Source organism: Loxodonta africana, chromosome 8, assembly GCF_030014295.1.
Source record: "Loxodonta africana isolate mLoxAfr1 chromosome 8, mLoxAfr1.hap2, whole genome shotgun sequence".
NCBI lineage: Eukaryota > Metazoa > Chordata > Mammalia > Proboscidea > Elephantidae > Loxodonta > Loxodonta africana.
Window position 1 is genome coordinate 7,417,103 of NC_087349.1, and position 24,433 is coordinate 7,441,535.

The 24,433-nt window shown below is 48.6% G+C and overlaps 1 gene segment (V, D, J or C); it reads right to left on the minus strand.

Moving 5' to 3' along the window:
- Window positions 1-22,828: 22,828 nt before the first annotated feature.
- Window positions 22,829-23,342, minus strand: LOC100677020 (T cell receptor beta variable 19-like). The segment is given in 2 exon segments: window positions 22,829-23,205; window positions 23,300-23,342. Coding segments are annotated over 2 exon segments (420 nt in total).
- Window positions 23,343-24,433: the final 1,091 nt, after the last annotated feature.

Consider the following 24,433-nt stretch of genomic DNA (forward strand, 5'->3'; position numbering starts at 1 on the left):
AGCAGCTGAAAGCAACAACAACCACCACCAGGTAGTACTAAGGGTCAGGTGACATGATGTAATCGTTTTAGAGTTGGAGAATCCCAGATCACCTGGGGGGGGGGGCAGGGTTTAAAGCTGCTCAGTGTCCTCCTACTTTGCTCATCTCCCTTAAGAAGAAAATGAACCATAAATTTCAGGTTGGGGGTGACTGCCATCTGCCTAACTCAGATACCCACAGTATTAAAGACTGATGGCATAGAATGAAGTGTTAATAGTATTCTCTCTCTCACACACACACACGCACACACTCATGCACACACACACACTCACAGACACAAGCACACACACACTAACATACACACTCACACATGCACAAAAACATACTTGCCCACACTCAGACAATGCACACTCACACACAGACACATGCATACACACAAACACACTTCCATGCTCACACACACTCCAACCGACACTGAGGTTCCCACAGCCCCACAGACTGAGCTTCCACTGCAGGGAGATCAGGAGGAGCGATAGTGCCTCTATAAGATGATTTCCTCCTGGTTGAGATGGGGCCCCCTGAGGGATGTCCACGTGCACAGCGAGTGCCCTCTGTGCATAGGGAGTGGCAGGGTGTGTGGCTCTGAGGCTGACCTACTGGCACAGAGGAACCCCATCTGGTTGGGGCCCGCTGACCCAGGGTCACTGGGAAATGCTGTCTCTTCCTGAGGAGACCTGGTACCCAGCTGGGATGTCTCCTTTGCAGTGCTGCCAACGTTCCCTGAGTAGTGGTCATCGCAGGCCTTGCCCTGGGGCTTCTCCTCACAGAACATTGCAAAATGACCACGTCCTGAGAATTCACCAGGTCTCCTTCTTCCCTGCCTGTGTAATGTGGTATGTTGGCATCTGGGGGATTCCCTCATCCTTGGGACTGTTGGAAAGGTGGACATACTGAAGACAAGGTTAGGAAGGTTGCTTGACCTTGTGCAGATGGGGAGGGCTGGGAGCCAGGGCTTTGCATTCCCAGGAGAGTGGTTTCCACCAGGCCTGTGGTCACCTGCTCTCAGCAGACAAAGGGTTACCCAGAGGAGCTTGAGGCCCATGCCAGGACAGGGCGAGGGGGACTCTCCAGCCCAATGATCTCCTCTTGCTCCTCCTTGGAGCTCCTTCTACTCCTCTTCCTTCTATTCCTCCTCCTACACTTCCTTTCCTTAGTTACTCTTCCTGCTCCTCTTTTTCTCTGTTCCTCCTTTTCTTCCTCCTTCTCTTCTTCCTCCTCCCCCTTTCTTCCCTTCCTCCTCTATTTCTCCCTCCATGTTCCTCCTCCTTCTCCTTCTCATCTGTTCCTTCTCCTCCTCCTCTCCTCCCTAACCCTCCTCTTCCTTGTAGCCCCTTCTCCAGTGGACATTTGGGTCAGCCTTCCCCCAGGTTCTCAGGGCCACGTCCATCCGACTGCAGGAAGGACAGGGTGAGGCTCAGTGCACTGAGTTCAGGGTAGACCCCACCCCAAGGTATTTAACTTCCTATCTTTGCACTTGTCCCTGGCATCGAGGCTGGGGGCCCACAGATCTCCAACTGTAGGTCTCATTAGGAATCAGAGGGACCTCCCACCTCTCTCAGAGGTATAGCTAGCCTAGCAGTAACTGAGAGCTTCAAACACCTGCCTAATATTGGACACCTTAAAGTTTTCCTTATCCCTTCCAGCCCTGGTTAGCTCCCCCAGAACCTCCCAGAGCCCCCTACACCTCAGTGGTACCACAGTGCCATCTTGTAGCCACAAAAGGGAAGAGTCATCAAGCTTTATCCCTTCTGCCCTGGCCCAAGGGATTCCAGGAACTTTCTGCATATTCAAAACCAAACACCAAACCATTGACATACATTCTGACTTATGACAACCTCACGTGTTACCGAGCAAAACTGGGCTCCATAGATTTTTCTTGACTGAAATTTCTATGGGACCACATATCCAGCCCTTTCTTCCCTGGTTGTGGTGGGTGGATTTGAACTGCTGGCATTCCGGTTAGTAGTGGAGCACAAACTTGTCCGCCACCCGGGGACTTCTATGTAGGCAGCAGAGTGCATATTCCAGGATATTCTGGAAGGTTTGCAGTCAATGTTCTTGAACCGTAATCCCAGTACTAGTCCTAACCCTATGTGGTCGTTAACGTTATATGTCAGCTTGGCTAGGCCATGGTTCTCATGGTTTGGCAGAAGTTATGTAATCATCCTCCATTTTGCGATCTGATGTGAGCAGCCAATCACGTGGGAGGATAATTTCCTTCGGGGTGTGGCCTGTATAAATGTATGTGGTTGTTCTGGCAAAGCTCATACTCTCTCTCTCTCGATCCTGCGCTCATCAAATGGTTGACCTCTGGTTCCTGGAGAAACCTTCAGCCTGCCGCATGACCTGCAGATTTTGGATTCACCAGCTCTTGCAACCACGTGAGTCAGGAGAAGCCTCCAGCCTGACACCTGACCCATGGATTTGGGACTTGCCAGCCTCCACAATTGTGTTAGCCATTTTCTTGAAATAAATCTTTCCATATGTCTTTATATATACCCATCACTGGTTCTGCTCATCCAGAGAATGAGCCTAAAACACCCAAACTCTATTTCTTCTAGTTACAGTGTTTACTATCCCAAGCTGATTCTACTTAGCTCCTGTGGCATATCTGACAGTTATCAACTAACTGGGATTTTCTCCCTTACAACCACATTCTGAAAGGGAGAAAAATAGAATGAGGGATAGAAGGAAATAATTATCTAGTCTAAAATAGGAAGAAAAACCCAGCACTTGATGTAGAAGGAAATCCTTTTGTCTCCGTTACCGAAGATACACAAAAAATCCCTGTCATCTGCCACACACAGGAGATCATCAAAGTAACCCCAGTAAACACAAATCAGCAAAGGGTTGAGCAGATATTTCTGTCACCTTCTAATGATTTCCATCCACTGGCCAACAGCCACAGCACTTCAAGAGTTCTCCTGTGGTCTGGCCTCCTCCTACACAAAGGTCAGCTGATGTCCTAGTCTACTGCTTTCTCTGGGGAGTGGAAGACAGAGGAAGGCTCTGCTCAGTCTTCTAGGAGAAGCAAGGAGAGAGGAGAAGTATGTGGTTTGTGCACAGGAAGGAGGTGGCCATGCCATGCTGTTTCTAAGCTGCTGGCACAGAGGTACATGGCCGAGTGCCCTGGCTCCACAGCCTGGATCCTCAGCATGGAAGACGATCCCTCATGCCTCCCCGCAGAGAACCAATTGTCAGGCATCCCCGATTTGTCTAATTCATTTTCATTCTGGAAATAAGTCAAGAGCACCAGGCCTTGCCCCAGGGTCTGCCGGTACCAGTAAAGGCCAGCATGACCAGAAATTGGATCACACGTGGGGGCTACAGCCTGGCCCTTCTTTGTGACCCTGTGCTTGGGGACCTGGGAGACTCCAGCACCTGCTTGACCTGAGGAGACAGACGCTGGGAGCAGAATGGGAACAATGAGGAGAATCAGCACACAGACAGACCGACACACACATCACACACACCACACACACACTCACCACAAAGAACCACATACAAACCACACATGCACACACACATACACACCATATAGGGGCACACACCACACACATACACACGCACACAACACACACACCACATAGACACTCACCACATACACTACACAAACACTCCCCACAGACATCACACACAACACTCACACGCACCACACACATATATCACACACTCACACCACATGAAGGCATGCACCATATATACCACACACACAAGCACACTCACACATGCCCCCACGTGCACACACGCACACACACTGGAACTACTTGGTGTCCAGGGACTCACCTGCCACCAGGAAGCAGATGGCTGCCCAGCAGAGGAGCCTGGACTTCATGGTGGGTCAGGCAAAACTGGAGAGTTTGCTGGGCCAGGGATTTTGTGCACATGAGCAGAGAAGGGGGTGACCCTTTCCCCACAAAGCAGGTGATATCACTGTCTCATCAGTCCCCATGGCCTCGGGATCATGTGACCATATTATAACACACTTAGATGAATGATTTGAATATGTAACGCTGCACTCTCCTGAGAGGCTCCCCGAGCAGAATGGTGCAGGTTCAGTGCACCTGCTGAGTCTGTGGGTCCGTGGAATGCAGGGTGAGGATGTTGAGCTGGAAAGCTGACACAATGTTCTGCAGATCAGGGATCTGAACGGAAGTACGCAGCCGAACATCACCCTTACATAGGTAATAGCTGAAGACTGAGAAAAAAAACAATAATTCATGCATGACATTGAAAGTGAAAAGACAAATGAATTGAGTAGGATTCCCTAATTTAAAAACAAAAAAAAACCTGTTGCTGTTGATTCAATGCCGACTCATAGCTACCCCACAGGACAGGGCAGGTTTCCCCCATAGGATTTCCAAGGCTGTAATCTTTGAGGAAGTAAATTGTTACATCTTTCTCTTGTGAAGCAGCTGGTAGGTTCCAATAGTTAGTTAAGCTTTTGGTTAGCAGCCAAGCGCTTAATCACTGTACCACCAGGGCTCCTCAACATTCCTAATAAAAACCCACATTGAAGGACAGCACAAGACCAGGCAAAGTTTCGTTCTGTTGGACGTAAGGTTAGTCCTTAGTCAGAGCCGACTCAATGACCACTCACAATCAACTCATCATTGGAGTTGGGGAAGAAAGGAGTTTCCAGGAGGGGGGTGAGATTAATGTTTTAATTCTCAACCTCCTGTGGAAGACAAGTGAGAACGCAGGCAGGACCTGCAACAAGGCTCCTAGGAGTCGGAATGGGAGAAAAATGGATGTGTGTGCCTAGAAAAGAGGTGAACACAGCACTCTACCTCTGTCACTGCACAGAAGAGAAGGGTGAACCCCCCAAGCTAATGGAGTAGAAACTATTAGAAGCATTTTTAGCATGTGGACCTTACTTTATAGCAGAGAAGCAGCGTTTGTGCCTCCTGTAGGTCTTGGGATGCAGCCACCTACCTGTGTCTCAGGCCCAGGGCACGTGCTAATGGCATTGCTTCTGCTTTTGCTAGCAGCTTTTGCTGTCCTAGGATCTTGGTGATAACAGTGTGATGCAGACTGTGAGGGAAAACTCAGAAGCTGGAGTCAGAAGCCAACTCTTTGCTTTAAAATCCCTTGTAGCATACAAAATAAACCTAAGCTATTTGGTACTCAGATATCAGCAGGGTCAAACATCCTGGACAGGTTTTAGCTGAGCTTCCAGACTAAGACAAACTAGGAAGAAGCTCAGATATCAGCAGGGTCAAACATCCTGGACAGGTTTTAGCTGAGCTTCCAGACTAAGACAAACTAGGAAGAAGCGGTCTATTCTGACAAGAATGTGCCGGTGAAAGCCTTGGGAATAGCCATGGAACACTGTCTGATATAGTGCCAGAAGATGAGCCTCTCAAGTTAGATAGCAACTCGAAAGACTAGTGGGGAAGTGTTGCCTCCTCAAAGTCGAGTTGACCTTAATAACATGGATGGAGTCAAACTTTTGGGACTTTCATTTGCTAATATGGCACTACTCAAAATGAAAAAGAAACAGCTGCAAGCATCCTTTAATAATCAGAACCTGGAATGTACAAAGTATGAATCTAGGAGAATTGGAAATGGTCAGTCAAAAATGAAATGGTAGGCATAAACATCAACATCCTCAGCATTAGTGAGCTGAAATGGACTGATATTGGCCAATGTGAATCAGACAATCATACGGTCTACTAAGTCGGGAATGACAACTTGAAGAGGGGCGCTGTTGTGTTCATTGTCAAAAAGAACATTTCGAGACCTATCCTGAAGGGCAACCCTGTCAGTGATAGGAAAATATCCGTGCCCCTACAAGGAAGAGCAGTTAATACAATTATTGAAATTTACGCACCAACCACTAAGGCCAAAGATGAAGAAATTGAAGATTTTTACCAGCTTCTGCAGTCTGAAATTGATCGAACATGCAACCACGATGCATTGATACTTACCGGTGATTGGAATGTGGAAGTTGGAAACAAAGAAGACGGATTGGAGTTGGAAAATACGGGCTTGGTCATATAAATGATGCCACAGATTGTATGATATAATTTTGGAAGACCAATGACTTCTTCATGGCAAATCCCTTTTTTCTTCTACATAAACGGCAACTATACACATGGACTTCGCCAGATGGAATACACAGGAATCAAATTGACTACATGTGTGGAAAGAGATGATGGAAAAGCCCAATATCATCAGTTAGAACAAGGCCAGGAGCCGACTGTGGAAGAGACTATCAACTGCTCTTATACAAATTCAAATTGAAACTGAAGAAAATTAGAACAAGTCGACAAGAGCCAAAGTACGACCTTGAGTATATCCCACCTGCATTTAGAGACCATCTCAAGAATAGATTTGATGAGTCAAACACTAATGACCAAAGACCAGAGGAGTTGTGGAATGAAACAAAGACATCATACATGAAGAAAGCAAGAGGTCAATAAAAAGACAGGAAAGAAGGAAAAGACCAAAACAGATGTCAGCAGAGACTCTGAAACTTGCTCTTGAATGTCGAGCAGCTAGAGTAAAAGGAAGAATTGCTGAAGTAAAAAGAACTGAGGAGAAGATTTCAAAGGGTGGCTTGAGAAGACAAACTAAGGTATTATAATGACATGTGTGAAGAGCTGGAAATTGTAAACCAAAGGGAAGAACAAGCTTCACATTTCTCAAGCTGAAAGAACTGAAGAAAAACTCAAGCCTCAAGTTGCAATAGTGAAGGATTCTATGGGAAATATATGAAATGACACAGGAAGCATCAAAAACAGATGGAAGGAATATACAGAGTCACTACATCAAAAATAATTTGTCAAGATTCAACAATTTAGATGCTTGGTAGAGACTTAGCTGACAGTCTCTGGGTGATAATTCTCCTAGCTGATTATTTCTAGGTCAAGGCTGCTGTCTGCTCCATCTATTAACATTTCTCCTGGGCGGTTTGCATCCTTGTAGGTGTTATAGTTTGCAACTGACATGTGTTTTCCTTCCAGAGAATTTTTGTCTGATAGGGGACAGTGGTGGTTCTTCCTCCTCTATTTCTTCTCCTCTTTCTCTCCTTCCTCCTCTTCTTCTTCCTTAGAGCCCTTCCTCCAATGCAGAGTTGGATTAACCTTCACCCAGGGTATCAGGCCCAGGCCCCTGTGACTGCAGCAGAGACAGGGTGAGGTCCAGTGCACCGAGTTCAGGGTAGACCCCAACCTATGGTTTCTCTTCTTCCTCTCTTTGAACTTCCCTCTGGCATCAAGGCTGTGGGGCCACAGTTCTCCCCCTGTGGTTCTCGTTAGCAATTTGAGGGACCTCCCATCTCTCACAGTGCTGTAGGTAGCCTGGCAGTAACTGAGAGCCTCAAACACCTGCCTAATATTGGATCAGTGAACTTCTTCTTAACCCTTCCCTTCTTGAGCAGCACATCTGGACCCACCCAGAACCCCAAGATTTCAGTGGTACTACAGCACCACCTTTTGTACGAAAAGGGAAGCATCATCATAGTTTATCCCTTTTCCTCTGGCCCAAGAGGTGCTGGGACGTATCTGCATATTCAAAACCAAACACCAAACCATTGCTTTTGATTCCAACTTGTGAAGAACTCATCTGTTACTGCGCAGAACTGAGCTCCACAGGGTTTTCTTGACTGTGATCTCTACGGAAGCAGATTTCCAACCCTTTCTTCTGTGGTTCTATTGGATGGATTTGAACTGCTAACCTTTCAGTTAGTAGTTGAGCATAAACTTGTGTGCCACCCAGGGACCTCTGCATAGTTGGCAGGGTGCATATTCCAGAATATTCTGCTAGCTTTACAATCAACATCCTCTAACCCCAATGCCAACACTACTCCTAACCCGATGTGGTGGTTGATGTTACGTGTCAACTTGGCTAGACCACGGTTCTCAGTGGTTTGGCAGAAGTTATGTAATTATCCTCCATTTTGTGATCTGATGGGACCAGCCAACCAGTTGGAAGGGCAGTTTCCCTGGGGGTGTGGCCTGCATCCTATATATGTGGATGTTCTGGCAAAACTCCTACTCTCTCTCCATCCTGCACTTATCTCATGATTGACCTCCACTTCCTGTAGGAGCCTACAACCTGCCACCTACCCTGCAGATTTTGGATTCACCAGCTCCTGCAACCAAGTGAGTCAGGGGAAGCCTCCTGCTTCACACCTGACTGGTGGATTTGGGACTTGCCAGCCTCCACAATTGTGTGAGCCCTTTCCTCAAAATAAACCTTTCTACATAAATTTATACATACACTTCACTGGTTTTGCTCCTCTTGAAAACCCAGCCTAAAGCACCCTAACTCTATTCTGTCAAGTTACCATGTTTAACATCCCTATTCTACCTATTCTACTTAAATCCTATGACATATCTGACAGTTATCGTCGAACTGGGATTTTCTCCCCTTACAACCATGTTCTGAAAGGGAGAGGGATAGACCTGGGGATAGAAGGAAATAATATCTAGTCTAAAACAGGAAGAAAAACACAGAACTTGAGAGTAGGATTTCTTTCTACGTAAATTACTGAAGACATACAAAAATGCCCTACCCTGGCCACACATGAGACATCAAGGTAACTCGAGTAAACCAGCTCAGCAGAGGACTGAGCAGACAATTCTGTTACCATCTAATGATTTCCATCCACCCACCTACAGCCACAGCACTTCAGGAGTTCACCTGTGGTCTGGCCTCCTCCTACGATGTCCTAGTCTACTGCTTTCCCTGGGGAGTGAAGGACAGAGGAAGGCTCTGCTCAGTCTCGTAGGAGTGGAAAGGAGAGAGAAGGAATATGTGGTTTGTGCACAGGAAGGAGGTGGCCATGCCATGGTGTGTCTAAGCTGCTGGCACAGAGGTACACGTTCGAGTCCCCAGGCTCCACAGGATGTATCCTCAGTGTGGAGGACGATCCATCAATCCTCTCCAGGGAGAACTGAGCCTCAGGCATCCCCACATGTCTACTGCATCACTGTTTCAGACATTGTTTCAAAACACCAGGCACTGCCCCAGGGCCTGTTGGCACTAGTAAAGGCAGTTGTGTCCCACAAGTGGATCACTTCTGAGGGCTATGGCCTGTTCTCTCTTTATGACCGTGTGCCTGGGGCCTGTGAAACTGCAGCAAAATGTGACCTGAGGAGACAGAGGCTGGGAAAAGGATGGGGACAGTGATGGGAATCATCAAACAGACAGACACACACACCATATATGCTCACATACACTCACACTTACTCCACCCACACTCGAGAACTACCTGGCCTCCAGGGGCTCTCCTGCCCCCAGGAGACAGAGGGCCACCCAGCAGAGGAGCCTGGAGCCCATGGCGGGTCAGACAGGACTGCGGGATTTCCTGGTTCAGGGTCTTTGTGCACATGAGCAAAGGAGGGAGTGTTCTTTTCCCCAAAAGGCAGGCGACGTCACTGTCTCATCAGTCCCCGCAGCCTCAGGATCATGTGATCATATTATAACACATAGGGGTGGATGACCGGTTTGAATATGTTTAAGCTCCTTTTTAAAAACATCACCCCATGGGTGCTGAACCAGGGCTCCAGGGCTGTCTGGACAGGGAGACCCCACACCATGTCTATAAGCACATCTTCTCTCTTACCACTTGCCCCGTCTGCCAGGCACGTTCATTGTGACGCACCTCCAGCACCTCAAATGCCCAACCAAGGACGATCCCATGGGCCAGGTGTCTGTGTCTGCCACAGTACCTCCACCCTCCTGGCCACACTGCTCAGAATCTCCATCCTTAGGTAAAGCAGGTGCTGGGAGCTGACTCGGTGGGCCAGGACGAGTTTGAAGTCACTGGCATATCCAGGGACACAGGACAGAGGAAGTGATGCCTGGGCCAGTGTCTGAGTCTGGAGCTCCTATTCCTTCTTCTGGTCAAAGACCTACATCACCTGTGTTCTCTCATCTCTGTGAAGGACTCTGTCCCCACGGCCCACAGCAAAGCCCTGCCACTCAAGTCTCCGTGCCACAGAAAGGGCTCCTCTCATCCTCTTTATGGAAGGAGACTCAGCCTCATCATCCAGAAACACCAGTGTGTAATATGCTCTAGAGTGCCTCCCTGTGCTTCCAGAATTCGTGGGGCTGTTACACGGGGTTCAACTCCTCCTTTCCCTGCTAGGAGAAGGCCCAGGTGTTCCATGGTGACTAAAATATGTCCACTTTCATTAACTGGACAGTATAGTTACAAACTCCCTTTCCGTCAGGGGAAGCGTGGGAGCAGGGTTGGAGAAGGCCTAGCATTTGGGAGCCAGGTGAGAGGCTCGGGGCGGGATACACTGCAGCTCTGTGCATTTCCCATCACTAGGTCCTGGCTGGCTGAGAGGGGCCTGGAGATGGACCTCAGCAGGTACAGATGTCTCTGCACCGGTCACTCCAACTCTGAGGTCCCCAGGCTGAGTAGGCTGTGAGGGCCCCCTGAGCCCTTTTTGTGAGGGGCTGGGGTGGCCCTGAAGTACTGTGGAGGCACTGCTGGCACAAAAGTACACAGCTGTCTGTGAGGGGACTGCCGACTTCACCGTGAAGGGGAAGTGCTCCTTGTTTGATCTGGAGACACTGTACCCATCTGGCATGTCACCTTTGTTGGTATAATCAATGTCGGTAGAGCAGTGGATCAGCCGCAGGCCCAGTCCCGGGTCTTCTCGGTACCAGTAAATGGAGTAGTGGTTCATGTCCTGGGTACATTGCAGAGCCACGTTCCTTCCTGTCCTTGTGATCTGGTTCCTCGGGGTCTGGGTGACGGCAGCATCCATATTCCTGGTAGGGATAGAGACCAAAGCTGGTGCTGAGGCCACAGGAAAAGCCTGGGGCAGGATTGGGAAATTCCAGGATAGGGGAGGCTCCTGCCCAGGACCCACCTGCCCCCGGGACAGCCAGGACCACAGTGCACAGGAGACGCATGGCAGGAACGGACTCTGGAGGGGTCCTCCGAGATATCACCCTCCTTTCCCAGCCTGACCCCAGAGCAGCCTGCCCCACTGGCCACGCCTGTTCCCCCCAAAAACCTCAAGTCAAAAACAAACATGCATCCAGTAGCTCAGAGTCGGAGGAATGCAGTCCTCTGATTTGTACAAGTCATATGAGGAGATGAGTCTTTCCTGGCTTCCCGTAAACAGTTTGTCGAATTCCTCCTTGACTCACTGGCTTTTATTTACCTAACTATCCCTGCAGTCCAGAGGTCAGGGGAGATCTTTGGGGGTTCCTGGTGCCATTTATGACTCAGGTGTCCCAGATATTCCTCCAAGAGTCCTTTTCTCATTTGCTTGGTTGCCCAGCCTCCTGTTAACCTCCTTCCACCTGCAAAGATGCTCTCTGGAGTCAGGGCTCCAGATCCCAAGGCACCTCTTCAACCAGCACTCAAGAAGGTTTCACTCAGTTCCTCACCCATTCACCAACTGGTGGGACACCTGCCCACACCTAGCTCGGTACATCCGGGCACCTGCTTCCTGGGTGTGGTCAGCAGGAAAATGATCCCCAGACACGTGTACATCCCAATCCTGGAGCCTGTGAGTTTATTAGATTTCATGGCAGGGGATTAAGGCTGTAGAGGGAATTAAGGTTGCTAATCAGTGGACAGAGTCCTGGGGGTGCAAATGGTTAATACCCTCAGCTGCTAACCAAAAGGTTGGAGGTTTGAGTGCACCCAGAGGTGCCCCACAAGTAAGGCCTGGCCATCTGCTTCTGGAAAGTCAGCCTTTGAAAACCCCATAGAGCAGTTCTACCCTGACACACATGGGGTCGCTATGAGTCAGAGTCAACTTGAAAACAGCTGGTAACTGGTGAAATTGCCCATGAATGTTTTCTTCTGGAACCTTCTCCAGGGAGCAGAGCTGGACCCTGCATGCACAGTAGTGCCCTGACCACCTGCATTCCGTAATTGGCCTGTGACTCATGAGACAGAAGGTTCCACAGAAACAGGCAGGTGTTTAAGGTCAATATTGTACATTTAGCGTTGGAGACCCTGGAAGCCCAAACAAGAAAGAGGTTTTAGGTCATTTTAAGTTCCCTGTCCTATTTCATGTGATCCCAAATCTTGTACAAAGTAAAGGGTACAAAAATGTGGGATAAATAACCTAAAATGACACGAATGCCAACTCTTTACGTCCTGTCTCTCCTGGTAGGCTGCACCATGAACAGGAAGATTCTTTAGCAAATCCGCCACCCCGCCCCCCCCATGTGCATCCAGGAAGACACTGCTGGAACACTCCCACTCACACAAACCCAACAAAACCAGGTACCATTCAGTCATCTCCAACTCGTGCCGACTCCATGTGTGTCAGAGTATAACTGTGCACCTTACGGTTTTCAGTGAATGATTTTTCTGAAGGAGATGGCCAAGCCTTTTTTTTTGAGGCGCCTCTGAATGGACTGGAACCTCCAACCTTTCTGTCAGCAGCTGAGCTCTGTCATTGTTTGTACCACCCAGGGACAGCCTTCATGAAAGATGGCACAAGCCTGGGACTGAATGATGGCTCCAGGGCAGAAAGGTTTATCTTTCTCTCTTGTCTCCTGTAGGAATCACGGGGGATCTCTGCCCAGAAGTTGTCAGGGGAGAGGCATGACAATTCCATGTGGTACCTGACCTATGACCTTCCTGCTCCTGCACAGCTGGGCCTGGAAAGGAGAAATGGAGGCAGGAATAGTTCTGCAGAGTGGGGTCGGGGGGCCCAAGGTGCCCGAGGAACCGAGCCCAGTGTGCCTCCTCGCTTTGCTGTTTGTGACCTCTGCCTGCAGGAGAGTGGCCTCACCTCTGTCAGTTGTGGTTCTGCAGCTGAACAAACCATCACACAGTCCTTCCTCAGCACACTTCTGTCAGCAGTGACACAGGTTACAGGGATGAGCAGAGCAAAGAGCACCTGGGGAGCCCCCAGCTTAGCAGCTCTGAGCTGAGCCTGAGGGCTGCCCTTGCTCTCACTGTCACTTCCTGAGCCAGGCAGAGGGCTTTGTGAACAGGTTGGAGGGGGCTCTGCAGGGCTGTGCAAGCTGCTGGCACAGAGGAACATGGCTGAGTCCCCTGCCTCCAGCTCACTCAGGTTTAGCTCTGAGTGGTAGTCAGGGAACTGTTGGCCTGAGAATCGATGGAGAATATTGCCTTTCTCGCTCTCTTTCCCGTCATAATATTGAAGGAGGAACCAGGGGCCCTGGCCCCAGGCCTGTTTGTACCAGTACACAGAGAGGTGTCCAGAATGGGGGGAACAGCTCAGCGTCACCTGCTGTCCTGGTGCTTTGATCAGGTGTCTTGGGGTCTGGTGACTCCGGAACCCACTGGGCCTGTGTGGAGTAGGGGCACAGAAGCTGAAGACAGAGTGCAGGGGGCCCGGCTGCAGCCTCCTTGTGTTCTTGAACTTTAGGGATGATAAAGGCAGATGGGCACCTTCCCACCTGTGCCCTGTACTCACCTGCCCCCAGCAGGCAGAGGGCCGCCCAGCAGAGGACCCGGGAGCCCATGGCAGGTCGGGTAGAACAGGTGGTGTCTCCCTTCCAGGGTTTTGGCCCCCTTCCTGGAGCTAGTGCCCCTCTTGTGATTGGAGATGCAGCTGTGACATCACCTCCCTGACACCACTGTCCCAACTGGCTAGGGCACCCATCCTCCCTGCCAGCCCTCGCCCAGTTGTCCTAGGGCCCCAGCCCCTATCCCTGGCCTCTCATAGCAGATGTACTGCAGGGTGGGTCCAGGCATGAGGCTCCAGGCCACCTGTCTGTCCCCAGGGCCTCTCTGCTCTTCTTCCTCTGCTGGTCCCGAGCAGGGCGTCCAGGTGGCGCGCCACAGCCCTGCTCTTTTCCCTTCTGGCAGTTCAGAGTCTCCCTAAGGCTAATGTTCATGGCTTCCCACTGGGACAGAACACCTGCACCTTAGCCTCTCTATGTCTCTGCCATCCAGCCTCTAGCTGATGAAAGGACCACAGAAGATTCTCCTTAACCCTCCCTTGACAGGCAGCCCTCTGTCAGCCCCGCCCCCGACTTTGGGGATCAGTGGTCCCATAGCGCCCCCACAGCACTCCCATGTGGACATCTGGGCACAGCTAAGACTCTGCCTTTCTGCTGACATAGCCAAAAAAAAAAAAAAAAAAGAATTGCCATTGAGCCTATTCTGACTCATACCAATTGTACAGGACAGAGTAGAACAGCCCTTAGGTTTCCAAGGCTGCAATCTTTATAGAAGGAAAGGCTTATATGTTCAAACCACAGACCTTTAGGTTAGCAGCCAAGTGCTATAACCACTGCTCCACCAAAGCTCCTTGTAAGGGCCTTGGGGCATGTTTACTACCACGCTCATTTTCTAGTCAGTGAGTAAACACATTGATGAAATGAATGAGCACATTACTGTGCTCTGCTGAGAGGCTCTCTGTGCAGAATGGAGAGGGTGCGGTGCGCGTGCTGACTCAGTGGGTCCGTGGAATGCAGGGTGAGGATATTTGGGTGGAAAGTTCACATGATGTTCTGCAGATCAGAGATCTGAATGGAAGTACGCAACTGAAAAGCACCCTCACATAGGTAATACCTAAAAAGACTGAGAAAAAAAAAGAAAGAATTCACGCACGACATTAAAAGTGAGAAGATAAACGGAATAGGCATAAATACCAAACCTGTTGCTGTTGACCCTATTCCGACTCATGGCTACTGTATAGGACAGGGCAGAATTGCCCCATAGGATTTCAAAGGCTGCAATCTTTGAGGAAGCAGTTTGCTACATCTTTCCCCCATGGGGTAGCTGGTGGGTTCGAACGGTCAAGCTTTTGGTTAGCAGCTGAGCACTTAACCACTGTGCCACCAGGACTCCTCGGCATCCCTCATAGAAAGCCACATTGAAGGCAGCACAAGACCAGGCAATGTTTGTTCTGTTGTACCTAATGTTGTCCTGAGTCAGAGCTGGGTGAATGACCACTCACAACAACAGGACTAAACCCCACTCCCAAGGAGTCCTCAAAAGATGTTAAAAAAATCAGAGTCAAGGATGCAAGAGCTGAACCCGAATCAATTCATCGTTGGAGTTGCGGAAGAAAAGAGTTTCTAGATGGAGAGTGAGATTAATGTTTTAATTCACAACCTCATGTGGAGGACAAGTGAGATCCCAGTCAGGATCTGCAACAGGGCTCCTAGGAGAGTCAGTTTTGGAGAAGGAGGTACGCCTGTGCCTAGAAAAGGGGTACTCGTAGCGCCTATTTCTGTTACTGCACAGAAGAAAAGGGTAAACCCCCAACCCAATGGAGTAGAAACTATCAGAGGCATATTTAGAGCGTGGACCTTGCTTTATAGCAGAGAAGCAGAGTTTGTGTCTCCTGCAGCCCCTGGGATGCAGCCACCTACCAATGTCTCAGGCCCAGGGCACATGCTAATGGTGTCATTTCTCCTTTTGCTACCAGGTATACTAGGATCTTGGTGATAACAGCATGCTGCAGTCTGTCAGAGAAGACTCAGAAGCTGGAGTCAGAGGCCAGCTCTTTGCTTTAAAACCCCTTGTAGCAAAAACAATAAACCCAAGTTATGCCACTGATATTCAGATACCAGCAGGGTCACCTGTGGTGGACAGGTTTCAGCTGAGCATCCAGACTAGGAAGAAGCAGTCTACTTCTGAAAAGTATCAGCCCGTGAAAAAACTCATGAATAGCAGCGGAACATTGTCTGATATAGTGACAGCAGATGAGCTCTTCAGGTTGAAAGGCACTAAAAAGACTACTGGGGAAGAGCCACCTACTCAAAGTAGAGTCGGCTTTAAGAACACAGATGGACTCAAGCTTTCAGGACCTTCATTTGCTGACTCGGCACAACTTAAAAAGAGAAGAAAAAGCTGCAAACATCCATAAATAATCAGAAAGTGGAATGTAAGAATTACGAATCTTGGAAAATTGGAAATGGTCAAAAATGAAATGGAAGGCATAAACACCAATATCCCAGGTATTAGTGAACCTAAATGGACTGGTATTGGCCATTTTGAACCAGACAATCCTATGGTCTACTACGCAGGGAATGACAACTTGAAGAGAAATGTTGCTGCATTCATTGTCAAAAAGAATGTTTCAAGATCTACCCTTAAGTACAAAGCTGTCAGTGATAGGATAATATCCATATTTCTACAAAGGAGCCTAGTTATTAGGACTATTATTCAAATAGAGGCACCAACCACTAAGTACAAAAGTGAAGAAGTTGAAGATTTTTACCAGTTTCTGCAGTCTGTAAATGATCATACAGGCAATCAAGATGCACTGATAATTATCGATGATTGCAATGAGAAAGTTGTCAACAAAGAAAATGGATCGGTAGTTGGAAAATATGGCCTTGGTTATAGAAATGATGCCGAAGATCGCATGATAGCATTTTGCAAGACCAACGACTTCTTCTATGTAAATAATTTTTCATCACCTAAACAGCAACTATACACATGGACTTCGCCAGATGGAATAGACAGGAATCAAATCGACTGCATCTGCGGAAAGAGGTGATAGAAAAAAGCTCAATATCATCAGTCAGAAAAAGGCCAGGGGACGAGGTGCAATACACTATCAATTTCTCTTATGCAAGTTCAAGTCGAAAGTGAATAAAATTAGAACAAGTCAACAAGAGCCGAAGTATGACTTTGAGTATATCCAGCCTGAATTTAGGGACCATCTCAAGAATAGATTTGAAGCATTGAACACTAATGACCGAAGACCAGAAGAGCTGTGGAATGACATCAAAGATATCATCCATGAACAAAACAAGAGGTCATTAAAAAGACAGGAAAGAAGGAAAAGGCCAGAATGGATGTCAGCAGAAACGCGGAAACTTGCTTTTGAGATTTGAGCAGCTAAAGCAAAAGGAAGAATTGATGTAGTGAAAGAATTGAACAGACTTCAAAGGGTGCCTGAAGAAGAAAACGTAAAATATTATAATGACATGTGCAAAGAGCTGAGATAGAAAACTAAAGAAGAACACGCTCAGCATTTCTCAAGCTGAAAGAATTGAAGAAAAAATTCAAGGCTCAAGTTGCAATAGTGAAGGATTCTATGGAGAAAATATTAAATGACACAGGAAGCTTCAAAAGAAGATGGAAGTGATACACAGAGTCATACAGCAAAAAGAATTTGTCTGCATTCAACCATTTTAGGAGGTCCCATATGACCAGGAACCGATGGTACTGAAGGAAGGAGTCCAAGCCACACTGAAGGCATTGGCAAAAAACAAGGCTCCGGTAATTGACAGAATATCAACTGACATGTTTCAACGAATGGAGGCAGATCTGGAATAGCTTACTCGTCTCTGCCAAGAAATGTGGAAGACAGCTACCTGGCCAACTGACCAGAAGAGATCCATATTTATTCATATTCTCAAGAAAAGTGATCCAATCAAATGTGGAAATTATTGAACAACATCATTAATATCACAAGCAAGCAAAATTTTGCTGAAGATCATTCCAAGCGGATGCAGCAGTGTATCTACAGGGAAATGTCAGAAACACAAGCCGGATCCCGAAGAGGACATGGAACCAGGGATATCATTGCTGATTGCAGATGGATACCAGAAGGATGTTTACCTGCGTTTTATTGACTAGGTAAAGGCATTTGACTGTGTGGGTCATAACAAACTACGGTTAACATTGTGGAGAATGGGAATTCCAGAACACTTAATTGTGCTAATGAGGAAACTATACACAGATCAAGAGGCAGTTTTCCAGACAGAACAAGGGGACACTGCGTGGTTTAAATTAGGAAAGGTGCTTGTCAGGGTTGTACCCTTTCACCATACCTATTCGATCTGAGCAAATAATCCAAGAGGCTGGACTATATGAAGAAGAACGGGGCATCAAGATTGGAGGAAGACTCATTAACAACGTGCATTACGCAGATGTCACAACCTTGCTTGCTGAAAGTGAAGAGGACTTGAAGCACTTACTGATGAAGATCAAAGACCACAGCCTTCAGAATGGATTACACCTCAACAAAAAGAAAACAAAGATCCTCACAACTGAACCGATGAACAACATCATGATAAACGGAGAAAAGATTGAAGTTGTCAAGGATTTCATTTCACTTGGATCCACAATCAACAGCCATGGAAGCAGCAGTTGAGAAACCAAAAGAAGCATTGCACTGGGCAAATCTGCTGCAAAAGACCTCTTTAAAGTGTTGAAAAGCAAAGATACCACCTTGAAGACTAAGGTGGGCCTGTCCCAAGTCATGGTATTTTCAATTACATCATGCCCATGAGAAAGTTGGACAATTAATAAGGAAGACTAAAGAAGAATGATGCCTTTGAATTGTGGTGCTGGCGAAGAATATTCAATATACCATGGACTGCCAAAAGAATGAACAAATGTATCTGAGAAGTACAACCAGAATGCTCCTTAGAAGCAAGAATGGTGAGACTGCATCTTACATGCTTTGCACATGTTGCCAGGAAGAGTCGGTCCCTGGAGAAGGATATTATGCTTGGTAAAGTACAGGGTCAGTGGAAAGAAGACCCTCAATGAGATGGATTGACACAGTGGCTGCAACAATGGGCTCAAGCATAACGGTTGTGATCATGGCACAGGACCCGGCAGTGTTTCCTTCTGTGGTATATAGGGTTGCTGTGAGTCAGAGCTGACTCGAGGGCACCTAAAAACAACTGTGGCCTGGGGAGGTATGTACAGACACCCACACTGTTCCTGCATGTGCCTTTTTACCCTGGGAAGCCCACCTCTGGACCTCCTAGTCCTGGAGTTCATTCATCCATGTTAAGAAAACTGGCTCTCGGGTGTGGGTGTCCACCTTTGAAGTGCCAGGAACGGATGTGTGCTGGAGGAGAAGAAACTTAATGCCCGATATTACTTTGTTATCTTTTATAAGAAAAAATTGGAAGAGCTCATGGGTTTTAGCGCAAGCCAAAGCAATGGTTATTTCAGTTCCTTCCTTAATTGACCCTTGAGATACTTTCAGAACCCTTCAAAACCTGCCCTATGCCCACAGGTGCTTGGTAGAAACTTAGCTTACAGTCTCTGGTTGATAATTCTACCAGCTGGTGGCTATGAGTCAGAATCAACTCAAGGGCAGCGGGTTTGGGTTTTTTTCTTTTGGATTATCTCCAGGTCCAGTGCTGCTGTGTGCTCCATGTATTAACATTTCCCCTGGGTAGTTTGTTCCCTTGTAGGTGTTATAGTTTGCAATTGACATGTGTTTTCCCACCAGAGCATTTTTGTCTGATAGGGGACAGAGGTGGTTCTTCCTCCTGTGTTTCTTCTCCTCTTTTCCCTCCTTCCTCCTCCTCCTCTTCCTTAGAGCCCCTCCTCCAGTAGACAGCTGAATCAGCCTTCCTCCAGGGTATCAGGCTTAGGCCCCTCTGATTGCAGGGAGGACAAGCTGAGGGGCAGAGCTCTGATTTCAGGGTAGACCCCACCCTAGGATTTCTCATCTTCCTCTCTTTGCACCTCCCTCTGGCATCAAGGCTGTGGGTCCACAGTTCTCCCACTGTGGTTCTCATTAGCAATTAGGGGGGCCTAACACCTCCCACAGAGCTGTAGGTATCCTGGCAGTGACTGAAAGCCTCAAAACAAAATGAAAACCAAACCCATTGCTCTCCAGTCCTTTTGGACACTTAGGGACCCTATAGGCCAGAGTAGAACTGCCCCACAGGGTTTCCAAAGAGCACCTGGTAGATTCGAACTGCAAGTCTTTTGGTTTGCAGCAGAGCTCTTAACCACTATGCAACCAGGGTTTCCAAAACCTCAAACACCTGCCTAATATTGGATCAATGAAGTTTTTCTTAACCCTTCACCTCCTGGGCAGCTTATCTGCACCCACCCAGGACTCTGAATTCTCAGTAGCGCCACAGTGCTATCTTGTGGCCGAAAATGGGAATCATCATCATTGTTTATCCCTTCTGCACTGGTGGCTTAGTGGCTAAGTGCTACAGCTGCTAACCAAAGAGTTGGCAGTTCAAATCCGCCAGGCGCTCCTTGGAAACTCTATGGGGCAGTTCTACTCTGGCCTATAGGGTCGCTGTGAGTCGGAATCAACTCGATGGCATTGGGTTTTGGTTATTGGGCACTGGCCCCAAAATTACTGGGAAGTATTTGCATATTGAAAACCAGACATCTAACCATTGTCGTTGATTTCAGCTTCTGAAGACCTCATCTGTTACTGAGTAGAACTGAGCTCCACAGGGTGTAACCTCTATGGAAGCAGCTCTGCAACCCTTTCTTTTGGGGTTCTATTGGACAGATTAGAACCACCAAAGTTTCAATTAGTAGTTGAGCATAAACTTGTGCCCCACTCAGGGACCTCTGCATAGATGGCAGGGTGCATATTCCAGAAGATTCTTCAAGCTTTACAATCAACATCCTCTAATCCCAATCCGAACACTAGTCCTAGACCTACGTGACGCTTAATGTTATCTGTCAACTTGGCTAGGCCATGGTTCTCATGGTTTGGCAGATGTTATTTATTCATCCTCTGTTTTGTGATCTGATGTGAGCAGCCAATCAGTTGGAAGGGCAGTTTCCCTGGGGGTGTGGCCTGCATCCAATGTATGTGGATGTTCTGGAAAAGCACATTCTCTCTCTCTCGATCCTGCACTCATCTCATGATTGACCTCCGGTTCGTGGAGAAGCCTTCAGCCTGACACCTGACCAGTGGATTTGGGACTTGCCAGCCTCCGCAATTGTGTGAGCCATTTCCTTGAAATAAATCTTTCTATATATATTTATACATTCACTTCACTGGTTTTGCTCCTCTAGAGAACCCAGCCTAAACTCCCAAACTCTATTCCTTCAACTTACCATGTTTAACATCCCTAATCTACTCATTCTACTTAAATCCTATGACATGTCTGACAGTTATCATCTAACTGGGATTTTCTTCCCTAAAAACCGTGTTCTGAAAGGGAGAGGGATAGACCTGGGGATAGAAGGAAATAATACCTAGTCTAAAATAGGGAAAAAAAAAAACCCCAGCACTTGAGAGTAGGGTTTCTTTTTCTCTCCATTACTGAAGATATACCAAGAAGCCCTTACCACCACCACACACAGGAGACCACCAAGGTAACTTGAGTAAACACAGATCAGCTGAGGGCTGAGCAGGCATTTCTGTTACTGTCTAATGATTTCTATCCACCGGCCAACAGGCACAGCACTTCAGGATTTCTTCTGTGGTCTGGCCTCCTCCTACACAAAGGTCAGCTGCTGTCCTAGTCTACTGCTTTCCCTGGGGAGTGGAGGACAGAGGAAGGCTCTGCTCAGGCTTCTAGGAGCAGCAAGGAGAGAGGAGATGTACGTGGTTTGTGCACAGGAAGGAGGTGGCCATGCCACGCTGTGGCTAAGCTGCTGGCACAGAGGTACACGGCCGAGTCCCCTGGCTCCACAGCCTGGGTCCTCAGCGTGGAAGATGTCCCATCAGACTTCTCCACTGAGAACAGAGCCTCAGGCATCCCTGATGTGTCTGTTCCCTCCTTGTTTTGGAACTACATCAAAAACGCCAGATTCTATCAGTACCAGTAAAGGCACTTGTGTCCCTGAGGGCTATGACCTCGCCTCTCTTTGTGACACTGTGCCAGGGGCCTTGAAGACTCTGGCATCTATGTGACCTGAGGAGACAGACTCTGGGAACAGAATGGGGACAATGATGGGAATCACCACACAGACAGACACACACACCAAATATACACACTGTACATACCACTCACACACACACTCACGCATGCCCCCCATGCATAGACACACGTGCACACATATACACACTGGAAATACTTGGCGTCCAGGGACTCACCTGCCCCCAGGAGGCAGAGGGCCACCCAGTAGATGACCTGGGAGCCCATGGTGGGTCCTGTATACCTGGAGGGTTTGTTGGGTCAGAGTCTTTGTGATCATGAGCAGAGGGAGACATCCTTCCCCACAGAAGGCAGATCATGTCACTGTCTCATCAGTCTCCAAGGCCTCCAGAAATGAGATCAGATTATAACACACTTTGACAACGGATTTGAATATGTACAAGCTCCTTTTTGAAAACATCGCCTCATGGGTGCTGGCCCAGAGCCCCCGGACTGTCTGGACAGGAGACACACACAGCTCTAAGCACATCTTTTCCCTCACCCCTCTCCTCCTCTGCCAGGCATGTTCACTGTGACCCACCTCCAGCACCTCAAATGCCTGACTGAGGATGATCCCATGGTCCATGTGTTCCTGCCTGCCACGGCCCCTCCACCCTCCTGGCCACACTGCTCCGCATCCCCATTCTTAGGCAGGGTGGGCACTGGGGGCTGACTTGGCTGGGCATGGACGAACTTGAATCACTGGGGTATCCAGGGACACAGGAGACGAAGCGATGCCTGGGTCAGTGCCTGAGTCCGGAGCTCCTATTCCTTCTGCCTGTCAGAGACAAATGTCCCCTGGGTTCTCTCATCTCCATGAAGGACTCTCCCCAGGACCCACGGCAAAGCCCTTCTGTTCCAGTCTCCATGCCACAGAAAAAGTTCCTCTCCTCTTCCTTGTGGAAGAAGACTCAGGCTTCTCGTCCAGTAACAGTGGTGTGTAACATGCTCTAGAGAGTCTCCCAATGCTTCCAGAACCCACAAGGTTGTTACAGGGGTTTCAGCTCCTGATTTCACTGCTAGAAGAACCCCCAGGTGTTCCATGGTCACTAAAATAAGTCTACTTTCATTAACTGGACACTGTAGTTTCAAACTCCCTTTCTTTTGGGGGGAGCATGCGTGTCAGGTGAGGGGCCCCGGGGCAGGACACACTGCAGCTCTGTGTGATTGCTGCTAGCCCAGAGACACGTGACTGAGTCCCATCCCCAGGTCTAGGCTAGCTGAGAGTGGCCCAGAGCTGGACCTCAGCAGGAACGGAGGGCCCTGCACCTTTCACTCCAGCTCCGAGGCCCCGGGTCTGAGCCGGCTAAGGGGGCCTCGTGAGCCCTTTTTGTGAGGGGCTGATGTGACCCTGCAGCACTGTGGAGTAACTGCTGGCGCAGAAGTACACAGCTGTCTGCGCGACCCCAGCGTGAGGTGGAAGTGCTCTTCTTTTGATCTGGAGACACTGTAACCCTCGGGGATGTCACCATTTCTAGCATCACCAACACCGGCAGAGTAATGGATCAGCCGCAGGCCCAGTCCCGGGTCTTGTCGGTACCAGTACATGGCGCTGTGGTCCATGTTCTGGGTACATTGCAGGGTCATGTTCTCTCCTGTCCTCGTGATTTTGTGCCTCGGGTTCTGGGTGACGCCAGCATTCGTGTGCCCTGTGGGGACAGAGACCAAAGCTGGTGCCAAAGGGAAAGGCTGGGGAAGGATCCGGAAGTCATAGGAGAGGGGAGGGTCCTGCCCAGGACGCACCTGCCCCCAGGACAGCCAGGAACACAGCGCACAGGAGGCGCATGGCAGGGACAAGCTCTGGAGGGGTCCTTCTGAGATGTCACCCTCCTGCCCCAGCCTGGCCCCAGAGCAGCCTGCCCCAGTGGCCACGCCCCTTTTCCCTGCAACCTCCAGTCAAAATAAACACTCACGCCAACAGCCCAAACTGGGAGGAATGCACTGTTCTGAATTTGCACAGGTCCTGTGTGTAGAGGAGTCTTTCCGCCTTTGCCCAAAACGGTTTGTAACTCTGTATAAATTTCTACCTAAGGATGGGATTCCTCCTTGGCTCACTGGCTTTTATTTACCTAATTGTCCCTGCAGTCTGGAATGCCAGGGGAGATCCTTGTGGCTTCCTGGTGCAATTTAAGACTCCTGTGTTCTGGAACTCCTTCAAGAGTCCTTTTCTCATTTGCTAGGTCACCCACGCTCCTGTTAACCCCCTTCCAGCTGCAAAGACTCTCTCTGGAGTCAGGGCTACAGATCAGAGTGCACCTCTTCAGCCAGCACTCGGGAAGGTTTCACTCAATTCCTTATCAATTCACTGACTGGTGGGACTCCTGCCCACACCTAGCTAGATTCATCAGGGCACCTGCTTCCTGAGTGGTCGGCAGGAGAACCATCCCCAAAGATGTCCACATCCCAAGCCCTGGAGCCTGTGAGTGTATTAGACTTCATGGTGGGGGGTTAAGGCTTCAGACTGAATTAACGTTGCTAATCAGTGGACTGAGTTCCTGGTGGTGCAAAGGCTTAACACACTCAGGTGCTAACCAAAAGTTTGAAGGTTTTAGTCAACCCAGAGGTGTCTCCAAAGTAAGGCCTGGCAATCTACTTATGAAACGTCAGCGACTGAAAACCCCGCGAAGACGTTCTACTCTGACTCAGATGGGGTTGCTGTAAGTCACAGACTACTTGGATGCAGCCAGATACTAATAAAATTGTCCATGTGTGTTTCCTTCTGGAATCTTCTGCAGGTAGCAGAGCTGGACCCTGCATGCACAGTAGTGCCCTGACCACCTGCATTCTGTAATTGCCTGTGACTCATGAGACAGAAGGTTCCACAGAAACAGGTAGATGTTTAGGATCGATATTGTACATTTAGTATTGTAGACCCTG